We start from the raw sequence: 15,795 nt of genomic DNA, 5'->3' as shown, positions 1-15,795 counted from the left end.
TTTAAGAATATTTTTAAGAACTTTCTGTAATTTATCTTAAGAAAGTTCTTATATTTTCTCTTAAGAACAGTTTTGTGAATCTGGCATGTTTCTGTTGAATTATGGAAGAATCTGATAGAACTGAATTAAAAGGTTGAGGTGTGGTAGTGTGTGCTTGAATATGGCAGTGAGTTACAGTATGCAGGGAAAGGTCTTAATATTGTTGTTGCTGGTCCAGGAAGGCCTTGTTGCAATCTTGTTGTAAATCCTGTATGATGGAGGATGTGTACAGGTGTTGATATTGTCCTTCAGGTTGTGATCATAGTTTGTAACTTGTCAATGTAATCCTGTAATCCTGAAACATAGAGGTGTTTCATACACATAGTACCCTAGGCTAATTTAAAACTTTATTGTGCGCATGTGTGTGTATGGGGGGGTCCATAAGACACTTGTGCCCAGGGGCCTCTGAGTTCTTAATCCGGGCCTGATTCTGGGGCTCAACGCAGCATCCTGCCGGCGATGACTGTGGACACTATGGCTGGCGGGCATGGCCCCCCGATGGACGCCGCCAACGGCACACCCATTCGTACCTATGGCACGAGGTATGTAGAAGTGTGTTTCGGCGGGCAGCGTTTCGGCTGGGATTTCGTAATGGCCGCCGTATCTACGTCGCTCTTGGGGGCGGATTTCCTCTGCGCTTACAGACTGTTGGTGGATGTTACAAACTGCCGCCTGATCGACGCCCTTTCTTTTGCTTCGTACCCCTGCACGCTTGGAGGGGTGGGGGCGCTTTGTCTGTCGAATACGCTTGCCACCGGGGACCTGTATCAACGCCTGCTGGCTGAGTTCCCTTACATAACCACGCCCACGTTTTCATCGGCAGTGGCTCAGCATGGCGTGGAGCACTACATCACCACGGTTGGCCCCCCGGTCTATGCACGAGCCCGGCGCCTCGACTCTGCCAAGCTCGTGATCGCCAGGGAGGAGTTCGCTACCATGGAGCACCTCGGCATAGTGCGCCGCTCTAACAGCCCGTGGGCCTCCCCCCTACACATGGTGACCAAGGCTGATGGTGGTTGGCGGCCCTGTGGTGATTTCCGACGCCTGAACAACGCCACCACCCCCGACCGGTACCCGGTGCCGCAGATACAGGATTTCTCTGCCCACCTAGCCGGCGCCACCATCTTTTCGAAGGTGGACCTGGTGCGCGGTTACCACCAGGTGCCTGTCCACCCACAGGATGTCCCCAAGACAGCGGTCATCACACCCTTTGGCCTTTTTGAATTCCTGCGGATGCCTTTCGGCCTCAAGGGTGCAGCGCAGACATTTCAGCGCCTCATGGACTCTGTGCTGAGGGACATGCCCTTCCTATTTGTTTACTTGGATGACATTCTCGTGGTCAGCGCATCCGCAGACGACCACCTGACTATTCTCCGGCAGCTATTCGGCCGGCTCAACGAGCATGGTCTCATCCTTAACCCGGCTAAGTGTGTGTTTGGCCGGTCGTCCATCACTTTCCTCGGCCACCACGTCACCGCACAGGGGGCCGTGCCCCTCCCGGCAAAGGTGGACACCATCGCCAGTTTCCCACGCCCATGCACTGTGAAGTCCCTGCAGGAGTTCTTGGGTATGGTGAACTTCTACAACCGTTTCCTCCCCCATGCGGCCCACCTCATGCGACCCTTATACGACGCCTTGCGGGGTGGGAGGCCGGCGGACGTGTTGGATTGGGCCCCAGCGATGACGGAGGCTTTTGATGCTGCCAAAACCGCGCTGGCCAACGCTGCTCTGCTGGCGCACCCTTCTCCGACCGCCCCAGTTGCTCTTACTTCGGACGCCTCTGATTACGCCGTGGGGGCGGTGTGTGAACAGCGGGTGGGCGGAGACTGGCAGCCGCTGGCCTTTTTCAGCAGGAAGCTCCGTGACAACGAGAGGAAATACAGCGCCTTCGACAGGGAGCTCCTGGGTCTTTTCCTTGCCAACCGTCATTTCCGGTTCCTGTTGGAGGGCCGGCGTTTCACGGCTTTAGTGGACCACAAACCACTGACGTTTGCTATGGCCAAGTCTTCGGAACCATGGTCTGGTCGACAGCAGCGTCAGCTCTCTGCCATCTCCGAGTTTACTACTGACATTCAGCACGTGGCCGGTAAAGACAATTTCGTAGCCGACTGCCTCTCCCGGGCTGTTGCTGGGTCCGTCCACTTGGGCCTCGACTACGCCACTATGGCGGTGGATCAGAACGCGGACGCTGAGGTGCAAGCCTACAGGACAGCCCCCATGGCGTTGCTTGTGGAGGATGTGATTTTTGACACGGCCAACGCTACGCTCCTCTGTGATGTCTCCACTGGCCAACCGCACCCTATGGTACCTGCTGGCTGGAGGCGTAAGGTTTTTGACGCCATCCACGACCTTTCCCACCCGGGGGTGAAGGCCTCTACCAAGCTGGTGGGGGCCAAGTTCGTCTGGCCAGGCCTGCGGAGGGACGTCAGGGCCTGGGCTGCTGCCAGTGTGGCGTGCCAGCGCGCAAAGGTGACTCGTCATACCAAAGCCTCCTTGGCACCCTTCAAAGTGCCAGAGAGACGTTTTGATCATGTTAATGTGGACCTGGTGGGCCCCTTACCCCCCTCCCGTGGTTACACTTACCTCCTCACCATGGTGGACAGGACCACCAGGTGGCCAGAAGTGGTTCCCCTGTCCTCCACTACATCAGCTGAGGTGGCCCGGGCGTTCATTATGGCTTGGGTGGCCCGTTTCGGTACACCGTCTGACCTCTCCTCGGACCGAGGTCCGCAGTTCACATCGGAGCTTTGGACTGCGGTTGCCGAGGTCTTGGGGGTGAAGGTCCACCGTACCACAGCCTATAACCCACAGAGCAATGGACTTTGCGAGCGGTTTCATCGTGACATGAAGGCCGCGCTACGGGCCAGCCTTACGAACTGCGACTGGGCTGACCGCCTCCCATGGGTCATGCTTGGCCTTCGCTCCGCCCCCAAAGAAGATCTGCAAGCCTCATCGGCCGAGTTGGTGTACGGCCAGCCTCTGCGCGTTCCGGGGGAGTTTCTTCCGGATGCCACGGCCCAGTGGTCTGTGGCCTCTCATCGGGCTGTGTCCCGGGACATTGCCGATGCTTTTGTTCCTATTCCCACGACTCACCATGGCCTCCCCCAATCCTACGTGCCCAAGGATTTACCGTCGGCCAAGTATGTTTTCATCCGCCATGATGGCCATCGTACCCTGCTGCGGCCCCCCTACGATGGACCCTTCCGCGTCCTGGTGGGAGGGTCTAAGAACTTTGTTGTGGATATGGGGGGCAGGCCTGAGCGGGTGGCGATAGACCGTCTCAAGCCTGCTCATGTGGATATTGGTAAGCCGTTTCAGCTGGCCCAGCCTCCTCGGCGAGGGCGCCCCCCTGCGGTAGCCTCGGCCCCTGCCCTGCCCCTGGCCCTTCGCCCCTCTCCTGCTAAGCGAAGCCGTTATGGCCGCCTGATCCGCCCCCCTCTCCGTTGACTTTTATATACACTGTAAACGCTGTTCTGTTTTGCAAGTATGCATGGAGACCTATGTTTTATTTGGGGTATATGTTCGGTCTGGCCTGTTTTTAGGGGTGAATTCTGGGGGGGCCTGTGTGGCGAACCACAAGTAATATGACAGGAGACATTCACCAAGTTACTGTACCTTTAAGGGAGGGAGGAGTTAGTTGTGTTGTTCCTGTTTTGTGATGTGTGTGCTGTGGTTTTACTTGACTCGCTGTTCGGTGTGTGAGTTATATTAAAGTGCAGAGTAAGCGGACCCGACACATCTTCGTTTTCGTCTCCTCGTTTATTGCACTCCACAATCTCATTGTACCCTTTTTTCTCTGTTTTAAGCAAATTATTGTGTAGTCTTTCAATGATTGTTTAAGATGCACCCATAATTCATGCGAAGTGTCAGGGCATAAGAAAAAGGAGGATAGTACAGTTGAGTCATGTTATGTTATGTACCATGTGATGCAATATGTGAGCCTTATGTATGTATTTGTATCCATTTTAACAGCTCTTAAAAGACAGGACACAGGTTTCAGCCAGGCAACTGTGTTGTCTTCAGATACCTCTAGTGACAGCTCAGTTGAATCTTCTTCAGATACTACTGTATATCTGACTCCTCCTCATCCTCATCAAAGGGCGACAGGAAGAAGAAGAGGACAAAAAGGAAGGGGAAAGGGAAAAAGCATGGTAAGAAGTCAAAGAATGTGTAAATAAAGACACATCAGAGAGGTAAGAATGCTATTTTTACCGCCTCCACTCACTGCTTATGTTAGGCTTGGCTGGTTTTGGATGTCACATTGTGTGTATGCTATAAAAAAAAAACTGTATTGGAATTTTTTTAGGAGTAACCTGGTATGCCCATCTACATCAGTTTCAACACTTGTTTAATTTTTTTATTAAATCTATTTAAAAGACAAAACAAAATGTTGAGGATGCATTACATCATAACTTCATAAGATACCAGGAACCTCATTTATACTGTATATATGGAGATACATGTATGCACAGTCTTTCCCTGACTGGGATTTATAAAGGGATTATGCGCAGGTTCTGGCATACACGTGGTTTTATAAATCTGAAAAATACCCCTTATTTATATTCTTTGGATAGCTAAAGTAGTCTAAAAAAAAAAAATCAGATCCACATAGCAAAATATTACATCATTATCAAATGAAAAAATATTTGCACAACAATTTCACAGGAAACTGTCTGAATACATATATAACTTATTCAAGGGCTTTGTCACGGATTACAGGGGAAAAAGAATCCAAGCGCAGGCAGCGGCAATGACGGGGTTAACAAAAAGACTTTTAATGACAGAAATGCAAAACAAAGACCCATGAGGGGGTAAAACACAATGACACGGGGAATATAGTAACACAGACTAAACAGGAACACTAAACTAAATAAACAACACTTGACACGGTTAACTAAACTGAACACTTACTGAGACCGACGGGACGGGACGGGACAGCACAACAGGAAGCATCAGACGGGACCAAGACCGGGGAAAGACGGTTGATGCTGGACAAATAACAAGACTACTGGATACAGCACAAGGCACATAGCACACACAATGACCGAACACAGGATAATGAAACATGAGGACTATTTAAAGGGAACACAAATGAGGGATAATAACACAGGGCAGGTGAGGGTAATGAAACACAGCCGGGAAACAATACAGGAAACGAGAGGGGCGGGGCCAATGACAAGACACTGGAGAGAACGCATATTATTGTCAAAAGGACAATAACATGTTTCTCTCCACACATAACCAAAGACTTTGTCATGGCTCTGCCTCGGGACCAGGAAATCCAAGACTAGGTGAGGCAGAACCATGACAGGCTTAAAGTCCGGGTAAAGTGAATTCTGAAAATTGTTTCTAAACACATTATAGATGTTAGAAATGTATTGCTGAAACACATTACAAAGACTCAGAAGTATGTATTCCTGAACTGTGGAGTTAAACCGTTAAAAAGTTTTTCACCAGTTCTCTGTTCAGGACTTTTTGGGCAGGGCTAAAACAGGGGATCCATGATGCAACGGAGCGTCCGAGCATGCATGGCCCCTCCCCTATCACTAGAGCGCCTAGCATCAGGTCACAATCACGAGCTCAGGGTTGTAAGCTCTCACGCGTATGCTTTCAGGCTCTCTCACGCTCTCACTGTGCCCAACTAAACAAATCTCACGCCAAATAACAAGCAAATGGTAATGCAGACGCGAATGGATGGAGGCGAATAACGCAAACTGAAGGAGAATTAATGCGCGTGATCATGTGCTTCAGTGAATGATGTTTAATTAACAAATTTCGAGACAAGCATGAGCAGATAATCCATCCGGCTGGTTTGCTATCAGCAATCTCAGCATCTACTACAAATAGACAAAGCTGTTTTAGGCCATGTCCATGTTCACACTTGACTTCTTTTTGATCGTTTTAAATTTTAATCCTATGGAGTAAACCGTGTTTTCAAAAAAAAGTCCAGAGCTCATTTTTAAACGCCAGCGTCTTTTTCTGCAGCTCTGTGTCTTTTGAGATTGAAAAAAGTTCAACTTCTCTGAAAAAAACGTCCTAAAAGCACCCTTTTCACAGCTTACCAATGACAGAGACCTGTCGTTTCCATAACAACATGTGAGGAACGTGATTGGTTGAGAAGGCTCAAGCTCAAAAAATAAAATGGTGGCCGAAACGCCCTTTGGAGCATAGTTTTGTATAAATGTAAGTCTTATTTTCACTTTCAATAACATTTTATTGCATTTCTAGCGAGAAATTAGTAGTTTCTAAAGTTCCGAAGAAACTGCCGGGCTCGGAGCCCTCTCCTCGGACAGCACGCCAAATACGCATGCCTTTTAACCTGCATTTTTATCTGCATAGGCGAACTCGTGAATTATCTATTCATGAATATCGCGCACATTGACTCGTGTGTGTTTGAATTCAAATCCTCCCATAAAACGTAGTCACATAATTCACATATAGCCTACTGGGCTGGCGGACACGTCCCCAGCGTTTGAGAGTCCTGCTTATTTTTCCAAGATTTTGAAAACTTATTATATTTACTTAGATGTTTTTTTCTCCATTCAACTTTGGCTGGGTGGTTAATAACACACTTTTCTGTTGTGTGACAAACTCAGAACACATATTTTTTACTCTGACATTAATATAACCATCAAACATTAGATTGGTCTGATAGTCTGTTTTTTTACTGAGGGGATCTGCTCTTTATAAACTGAAGTTTGTGGAATGTGTCATAATGTCGTTTGAAACAATGTACGAGTCAAAGGAGTGTATGTCAAATAATGTGTGAGAATAATAAAACCAAATACTAACTCTAATTCTATGTTCTCTGAATTACAGCTCAAACACCCCTGCAGGTGGTGGACCGATACAAAAAAATTATTTGGCACTTCAGTAGAGGAGGGACCATGTCAGCTGCTTTTAAGCATGTTGGGGTGGACCAGAACACAGTCGTGGTCAATGCTCCAATTGCAGAGATGTACATTGCTGCCCCTGGAAAGTTTAAGGAACTCCTTAAAAACCATGTGTGTTTGCCACACAATGTGCCACAGCAATTCATGAGGATCCAGCTATAGAAGATGCTATCAAAGCTTTAAAGGCTTCCGGTAAGCTGCTGCCCCTGCAACGAAAGTGTACTGACCAGTTTTCACACTGAATTTTACTAAATTAAAATAGGTTTGCACTACTGTTCTCTTCCTAGATGTAGTTTTGACTTTGTTAAATTTGCTTTTATATGATTATTATTGTTCTATAAAAAAAGTTATTTGTTTATTTTGGCACTACTGTAATCCAGTTTTGGTACTAGAAAATGTTTACAATTTAAAATATATATATTTTTATATCAGATTGCAGAGGTTTATTTTATTGGACAGTTGTTTTCTGGAGGTGTTGACAGACTTGACACTGTGAAATATTTTATTTTTTTATTAAAAAACTATTTGTTGTATTTTGGAATTCCTATTATATATTGAAATAAATATTTCTGTGTACCTCTGTGTTGGGTTTGTTTTCTGTTTCGAAGATAACCAAGCCTTTAAATCTCCTTTGTAAAAGCTTTATAAAGCATAAATAGTCCACACTTTAGATGAGCTCACACAAATAGTTAACTGACAACTACGAAATGTATTATAACTACCTGTATTATTCATGAATTGCAGGTGTACTATGTGTTAATAAAGCATTTATTAACGCACTGTGTAACTATTAAGATATGTCTAAATAATAAGATTTATAAATGTACATTTAAATAGTTTACTAATCATTTACTTACACTTTTTAAATGTACTTACGAACCACTGACAAATCTTAAATAACTGGTTTATAAATTATGCAATACTCAATTTAGAAATAATAAAGTGATCATTAATAAAGTATGAAAGTACAATTATTAAACGCATTACATATATTCTTATAAATTAGGAATAAAGCATTTATAGCTGTATGTATGAATGTCTTACTAATGTCTATTAATGTTGAGATAATGCTTTACAAATGATGAATTAACTATTTACTAATGCTTTACTAACGCTTCATAGCATGCAGTTATTATAAAGTGTTACCAAGAACTTATCTTATGTGACATTATTGTTATGATAATTAAAGTTCATTTCTTCAAGTATCATTTTTATTGGCCAAAAATACTGCTTTTAACATATTGTATGTAAATAAATAATGAATACTTTTGCAAAATATTTGAAAAAATATGTACAATCAAGTGTAATTAGTCACATCAGTAGCCTAAACGCTGTTTTATTTTTATTTATTCATGGCTGCAATTAATGTGTTTTTACAATGACGCTGAAATCATTTATTTTGGTTCATGCTACATGCTGATATTAAGTGTCAGTATACAATTTTGTTAAGACAACTGCCATAACAAAAAAAACTTTCACTTTCAATAAGAACATGTCATTTTTTATCTGAACTACTTACATCCTTTTTTAGATCAACAGAATGTACTATGCCCTTTTCCTTTTTCCTGACTGAAGACCTTAACTGTTCTGTCTGTCTGGATGTGTTCACTCATCCAGTTACAACTCCATGTGGACACAACTTCTGCAAGAACTGCCTGAAAACCAGCTGGGAGAAAACAGAACATTACAAGTGCCCGCTTTGGAAAGAAATATTCCATAGAAAACCTAATCTCAAAATCAACACGTCATTTAGGGATATTGCAGAGCAGTTTAAAAAGATTACATGTGATTCTATAACAGAAAAAGTCAGATGTGATGTTTGTAAACACAGAAAAACCATAAGATCGTGTCTAGATTGTTGTGGAACTTTCTGTGACATTCATCTGGAGCCACATTTCTCCATACCAGTGCTCAAGAAACACAAACTGATAAACCCAGTTGAGAATCTTCAGGATTATATTTGCCAGAAACACGAAAGACCTCTAGAGATGTTCTGTAAAGATGATCAAACCTATCTGTGTCTGCTCTGTGCAAGAGACCATATGCCACACAAAACTGTTATAGAGCAAAAAACTGGAGAGAGAAAGGTGATGCTTGCTAACATAACATAACGTTGGTAAATTTCTTTTTTTTCTGGCACCCCAGCAGCCGGAATATTACCGCTTTTTATAGTGTGTTTTCAATATAACATTATGATTGGTGAAAACATTTAAGACCTAGATCTATTTGACACACTTTAAACTCTGACTGCAGAATCAGCTCAGGAGCACACAAGACAAGTTACAAAAGATGATTCAGAGTAGAACAAAGAAGATTCAAGAGATCAGACACTCACTAGAAACCAGAAAAGTGAGTCTAGAATCCTACCATATTGTAATGAGGCTGAAGCCGAATCAGAATCCATGTGCAGTCGTTTATTAAAATCCACAGCAAACAAATCCAAATCGATAGGCAGGTAGCGTAAACGTGAAACAGGCAGAGGGAAAATACCATAAAGCAGTCCAATCCAAACAACGTAACAAAGGGATGTGGCAGGAGACGTAAACCGAACAGGACAGGCAATGGTCATAACAGAGGAAACAAGGCAGATACAATAAACGCTTGGTAAGGCAGGATAAACTGGCAATACTTCGCAATGGGTAAATGGAAAGGCATGCTTAAATAGTCCAAGAACAGGAAGTAACCAGTGAGGCAGCGAGTGCGGTAGCCAGTCAATACTCGGGAGAGGGCTCCCTCTGCTGGCGTGGAGTTACACATATGAAGTTTCTAGATGTGGTGACTTGTAGAACATGACTAACATGAATATGCATTTTCGTTTAACTTTTTTTTTTTAGAGGAACACAAAGAAAGAGATAGCAGATTGTGTTGAGCTGTTCACCTCTGTGATTCACTCAATTGAGAGATGTCAGTCTGAACTGCTTGATCTAATGGATCAGAAGCAGAAAGCAGCAGAGGATCACGCAGAAGATCTCATGAAAGAGCTGGAGCAGGAGATCACTGAACTGAAGAGGAGAGACACTGAGCTGGAGCAGCTCTCACACACTGAGAATCATCTCTACTTGCAACAGGTCAGTCTCTCGTTCTCTGCTCACAGATCACAGAACAACACTCTCCATGTTGAGAGATTTCTCTTTTTCTCCTGTTTTAGATATACCCATCCCTGTGCAGTCCTTTAAACAGCAGGAACTGGACTCAGATCAGTTTTAACACACATCAAAGCATGAAGACTCTGTGGAAAGCTCTGGCTCAACTGCAGGAGACTCTAAATGAGAAACTGAGTGAAACTGGTATTTCACACATCCATTTTTCACTGTAAGGGTAATCCTCAAACAAGAGAATTTATCTATAGAAATAATGTTTTTTATTTCTGCAGTTCTAAAGGGGATGCAGCAATATGCAGGTACAGTTTGATCAGCACTGCTCTTGTATAATTGCATGCAATATACTAATTATGAATAAGAAAATTCATGTTCGTAACCTCTGATCTCTCTCTCAGTGGACATAACTCTGGATCCTGAAACAGCCCATCCTGAACTCATCTTGTCTCCTGATGGAAAACAAGTGAGACATGAAAACATAAAGCTGAATCTCCCTGACAACCCACAGAGGTTTGATGACTGTCTAAGCATCCTGGGAAAAGAGAGATTTTCCACCGGCAGATTTTATTATGAGGTGCATGTGACAGGAAAGACCAAGTGGAATTTAGGAGTCGTGAGAGAGTCCATTAACAGGAAAGGGGACGTCATTATGAGTCCTGAGAATGGATACTGGGTTCTGTGCCTGAGAGATGGAGGGGATTATTGGGTGGTTGCTCATCCCTCCGTTTTCCTTTCTCTGAGAGTGAAGCCCCAGAAGGTGGGTGTGTTTGTGGATTATGAGGAGGGTCTGGTGTCCTTTTATGATGTGGAGTCCAGGTCTCATATCTACCTTTACACTGGTCAGTCTTTCTTAGATAAGATTCTTCCATATTTTTGTCCATGTAATAATGATGAAGGCACAAATTTTCCCCCACTGATTATTTATCCTATTAGACACACGAAATAAATATAGAATAGACTAGAATGTGATGAGGCAGCTAAATACAAACATTACATTTTATTATGTTATCAGTAATGTTTGTTCATGTTTGTGCTAGATGACTTGTGCAGCATTTCACTGCCATGTTTTGAGTCAATTTAATGTTTATTTCAATTACTACTTTTAAGGTGCACATATTTTAAATGTTGGTTTGTTGTTCTTGGTTTATGGAGATCTAATTCTGGTATTCTGCTGGTGTGTGGTAGCTCAGTGTGGTGTGCTGCTGGTGCTGCAGTGTGGTGTAGCTTCCTGTAGCTCAGTGGTAAGAGCATTGCGTTAACACGCAAAGTTGTGGGTTTGATCCCAGGGATTGCACATGCCTATGTATAAATGTATAGGATAAAGCAATGCAAGTCGCTTTGGATAAAAGCGTCTTCCAAATGCATAAATGTGAATGTAAATGTGTGGTATTGTTGTTGTGTAATTCTACTCATGTTGTGCCCTGTAATAATATGTACATTCTTTTTCTCGGTTATGTTCTATTTTCATTCTATGCATATACAGGTAAAAAAGTGCAAAATGTTGTTTCACCAGGACTGAAATGTGATTACACTCAAATCGACAAATATACACAGAAACACAGTGCACATTATAAATAATAACTGAATTAGATATGACAATGTGCTCCAAAGCAGCAGCAACGATACAACAAAACATGTCAAACTAGGCTTGTGTATATGTACACATATGTAAATGTGTATATTTTTACCATATTGGGGTTAATCAGCAATTTTTGCTGATGCATTATGTTGTTACCAATTGCAGCCTGTAGGGAGCCTAAACAGCAGCATGTACTCTGACTAAAACTACTGGCATGAGGATCTTTGCTGTAACCACTGCCACACAGGACAGAGAGGTGAGGTCAAAGGTCAATCTGGAGTTTGAAGTGGCCTCTTTCTTGTCATAATCTCTAAATATATATAGACACAATATATAATGCTCATTGATATGGAGTCAATTTACATAAAAAAGCTTTTTACACATTTTTACATGGAAACTGTCCTTATTTGTATAACTGCTGACAGCTTGTGATGAAAGTAAATATACTGTATAATATCTTTCAGAACTTTTCAAATTAAAAGCTCTCAATTCATTTCAAAATAAAACATTGCTCCAAAATTTTTCGTACTTTTATTTTGAAGGCAAATTCACTAAAGACGTGATTGTGACAGATCTATTTCAGAACCAACTGCGGGCAAAATAATGCTGCTGGCGCCAGATATTATTGCTGGTGGCCCAGTTCTGGCCCGCGGGCCTTCTGTTGCCGACCCCTGCTGTATAGTTTAGAGCAAAAAAATACATGTGTAAAATGAACACCAAACTTTCTCTGAAAATACCTGAAAACTGTAGATTTGACACATTTAAACATTAATGTTTGCGAGAGAACGTGCAGCACCTTTAAGTTAGGAAATAAAACATCAGCTGTCAGATGCAAAGATCTCACCGCTGCATTTATCCAATTCACTGCTTCTCCCATTCTCCTCTATCCAACATTCACTCTAATAAAGAACAATTACATACCAAGTAATCATGAGACAAACAAAATACAGAAAGCAGTGGTTTTGTTTGGAGTTCGTCTTTATATTTCAAAGACTCACAGCATTCGCCAGGGGTTTAAAAATATAGCAGCCATCCAAGTATTGATCAGTGAGACACTCCCCCTTGTGGAGGTGAAGATAATGACATCCCAATTCGCAACAGAAAAGAAGTTGAACCCGCCACAGTATGTTTGAATAAAAATAAAATAAAACAATGTATGACATGTTAGTACAATTTATTTTTAAATAAATGTCTTCGTTGTTTAAAGTGACATTCAGAGAAATCATTTCATTACCTGCCTGTGCAAAAAAAGGTTGAGGAATTGTGACAGGTGGAGACGGACCTAAACCGGTGACCTTCACCTAAAAAATACACCACTGCTGAGTAACATTAAAGGGATAGTTAAAATTCCTTTGTTCTGATGAACACAGAGAAAGATATTTGTCAGAATGCTTATAACCAAACAGATCTCGTCCTCCATTGACTACCATTGTAAGAAAAATTACTTAATAATTTTTTTTGTTCTGTTGAACACAAAAGAAGTCATTTTGAAGAATGTAGGACAGCAAACAGTTCTGGGGCACTTTTGACCACCATTATATTTTTTCCTATATGGTAGTCAATGGGGGGCGAGATCTGTTTGGTTATAAGCATTCTTGCAAATATCTTTCTTTGTGTTCATCAGAACAAAGAAATTTATACAAATTTGGAACAACTCGAAGGTGAGTAAATTATGACAGAATTTTCGTTTTTGGGTGAACTATCCCTTCAAATGGAGAGGCTTGACTCCAACCTCAACAAATCATTGGAAATCTTACCCTCTCCCCACACCAGACTCTGAGCTCGGCTGAGGTTGACTGAATACCAGCCTGTATCCTGAAGAGCAACGAGTGTGACCGGATCAATCCGAACCAGAGATGGCTCTGCCAATGAAGCTGTCATTATGGAGCCCTGCAGCACACGGGCCTCCCAGTGTGATGAGACACCATCAGAACCAGCATCCTGAAATCAAGAAAGAGTTCAAAAGAGACAGGGGGGTCTGGATTTTAATATCTTATACACGATTTGTGAATTTCCGTGCTAGTGTTTGGAGAGATGCTTGTCTTCTTGAGGTACCTTGTTCTCTAATAGAGCTCCAAGGTCAGTCTGTGTAGCATTGAGGTGTTTCTGCATTGTGCTGATCACAGTGGGTGAATAAAGTCTAACCTGCCCCGTCTCATCTGTGCTGGTCACATGGCCATGAAACCAACAGTCAACACCAGCTTAATAACAAATCACACCGTAATGTACAATGCAAGATCAGTAATTAACCAAGACTCATCCAAGCCAAAATGCAAACAAAAACAAGATGGAGATCATTAATGAAAATTAAAAATGATTAAAGATGATCAATTTAAAAACTCACTCTTATTGCAAAAGTTAATTTCTGACACTGGTATCATAATAGGGCTACAATAATATACAATAATACTCATTCTGTAACAATACATCACAACAACATATTGATACGATTTCTCACACAATTATGTTTACACTATAAGACAAAAGAAAAGTAGTGTTACTGACTCTGAGAGGAGAAGGAACAATCCCTCCACCTACTGTAGAGCTCTTTACTGAAACCGAACACATGGAATAGCTCATGCAGGACAGTCTGTACAGCAACAACAATGATGAAAAAGAGTTAAAGGGATAGTTCATCTACAATTACAATTTTATTGTGTTAATTTTAAAATGTTGTTTCAACCCAACATTGGGTCAAAAATGAACAAACCCAACCGTTGGGTTATTAATTAACATATGCTGGGTTGTTTTAACCCAAAATGCTGGTTTGTCCATTTTTTGACCCAACGCTAAATAACCCAACAGTTTATGACTCTTTCATGGCTGTAATTTTTAGACTCTTTCTTCTGTACAAAGAACAAATTTTCAAATTTGGAATTCAGGTAAAAGAAGTAAAGAATTATTTACAGAAGATATGACCTGTCACATAAAGAGGTTTGAAATGTAGAGCAGAGTATTTTAAAAGAAGATCATTTAAAGGACTCGGGCAATAAGAGAAAAACATTCTTCATAAAGTTAAGAGTGCTGCTGTTTCTCCAGATGAATTTGTAGTATTTGTTCATGTCTCTGTTCAGCAGCAGTCTGTCTGGAACTCCTCTCACTACCAACAAATAATAGAACTTGCAAACAAAGATTGCTTTGCATTGAGTATGTATTTAAGAAATCACACACCTGACAGTAAACTGGATACTTTGCTCACAGCTTCATGAACTGTTGCCATTAATCTCTCTTTTTGGAAGTTTTCTTTTGGAATCCACGTCTTGATCCTGATTGGTTGTAGATCAAGTGATTCCTCATCTCTATCTCTTTTAGATCGCTGAGGCTTTTGATAGCTGAGTGCAGTTTCACCCGAAGACCGATGAGCCAAGTTGTGTTGATTCAGTGAGGATACAACTTTGATTGATGTTTGAACATTGTCAAAGATACACTTCCCCCAAGAGGGAAACCATGGCAACAGTAATATGCCAATACAAACACAATGCAGGAAAGACATCATCTAGTAGTAGACCATCAAAATAACAGAAAGAATTATTTATTATTTGCCAGAAATGTTTACAAATATTTTACAAAAATGACATTATATTAGTAGTGTAATTAATATGTAATAACATCTTCATAACAAAATCATTATTCGTAAAGAATAAAAGGTTCCATTTAATCCAGTAAATGCATTAGCTAACATAGACTAGCAATGAGCTTTAGTTTTCCTGCATTCATTGCTATTTTCTTACTGTTCATGTCAGTCCATTGTGCATTAACCATGTTAAGAAATAACTTTTGAACAAATGCATTAGTAAATTAAATCTGAAAGTGACAACCTTAAACATGTACTGATTTTTACTTTTACAGATTTCTTACCAGCACAGAATCGCCTTTCTATCCTGTATCATGAGATGGCGAGTCATGTAACACGATCAAATATGCTTCAGCTCTCTCTTCAGTTTTCATTGTGGTATTTCTCCTGTGAATGATCATGTACTCCCTCCTCAGTAAAGAAACTCATCATTGACAATGCAAGCTTTGATGTGCTAATAGCACATTCACTCCATATGGTTTCAGGAGTATTAATGACACCTGGCTTCCATTTTAACCTTAGGAGGAAATGTCACCTACTTACCATGGCATATAAACCTGTGTTAAATCTTATTTAGTTTTTAATCTATGTAAAGAGTGAACACATCTTTTC

General features: G+C 41.8%; 1 protein-coding gene across 1 annotated transcript in view; it reads left to right on the top strand.

Annotated features, from left to right (window-relative positions):
• The window catches only part of LOC130552366 (E3 ubiquitin-protein ligase TRIM39-like), an 80,965-nt gene extending 69,989 nt beyond the window's left edge, over nucleotides 1-10,976 (top strand). The window contains exons 7-12 of the mRNA XM_057330599.1: nucleotides 8,739-9,019; nucleotides 9,186-9,281; nucleotides 9,767-10,000; nucleotides 10,081-10,219; nucleotides 10,306-10,332; nucleotides 10,429-10,976. Of these exons, the coding sequence (XP_057186582.1) occupies nucleotides 8,739-9,019; nucleotides 9,186-9,281; nucleotides 9,767-10,000; nucleotides 10,081-10,219; nucleotides 10,306-10,332; nucleotides 10,429-10,976 (1,325 nt within the window). The remainder of the gene's footprint in view (nucleotides 1-8,738; nucleotides 9,020-9,185; nucleotides 9,282-9,766; nucleotides 10,001-10,080; nucleotides 10,220-10,305; nucleotides 10,333-10,428) is intronic.
• Nucleotides 10,977-15,795: the final 4,819 nt, after the last annotated feature.

This window comes from Triplophysa rosa, linkage group LG1 (genome assembly GCF_024868665.1).
Source record: "Triplophysa rosa linkage group LG1, Trosa_1v2, whole genome shotgun sequence".
Classification (NCBI taxonomy): Eukaryota; Metazoa; Chordata; class Actinopteri; order Cypriniformes; family Nemacheilidae; genus Triplophysa; species Triplophysa rosa.
This window is presented reverse-complemented; position numbering and strand designations above follow the sequence as displayed.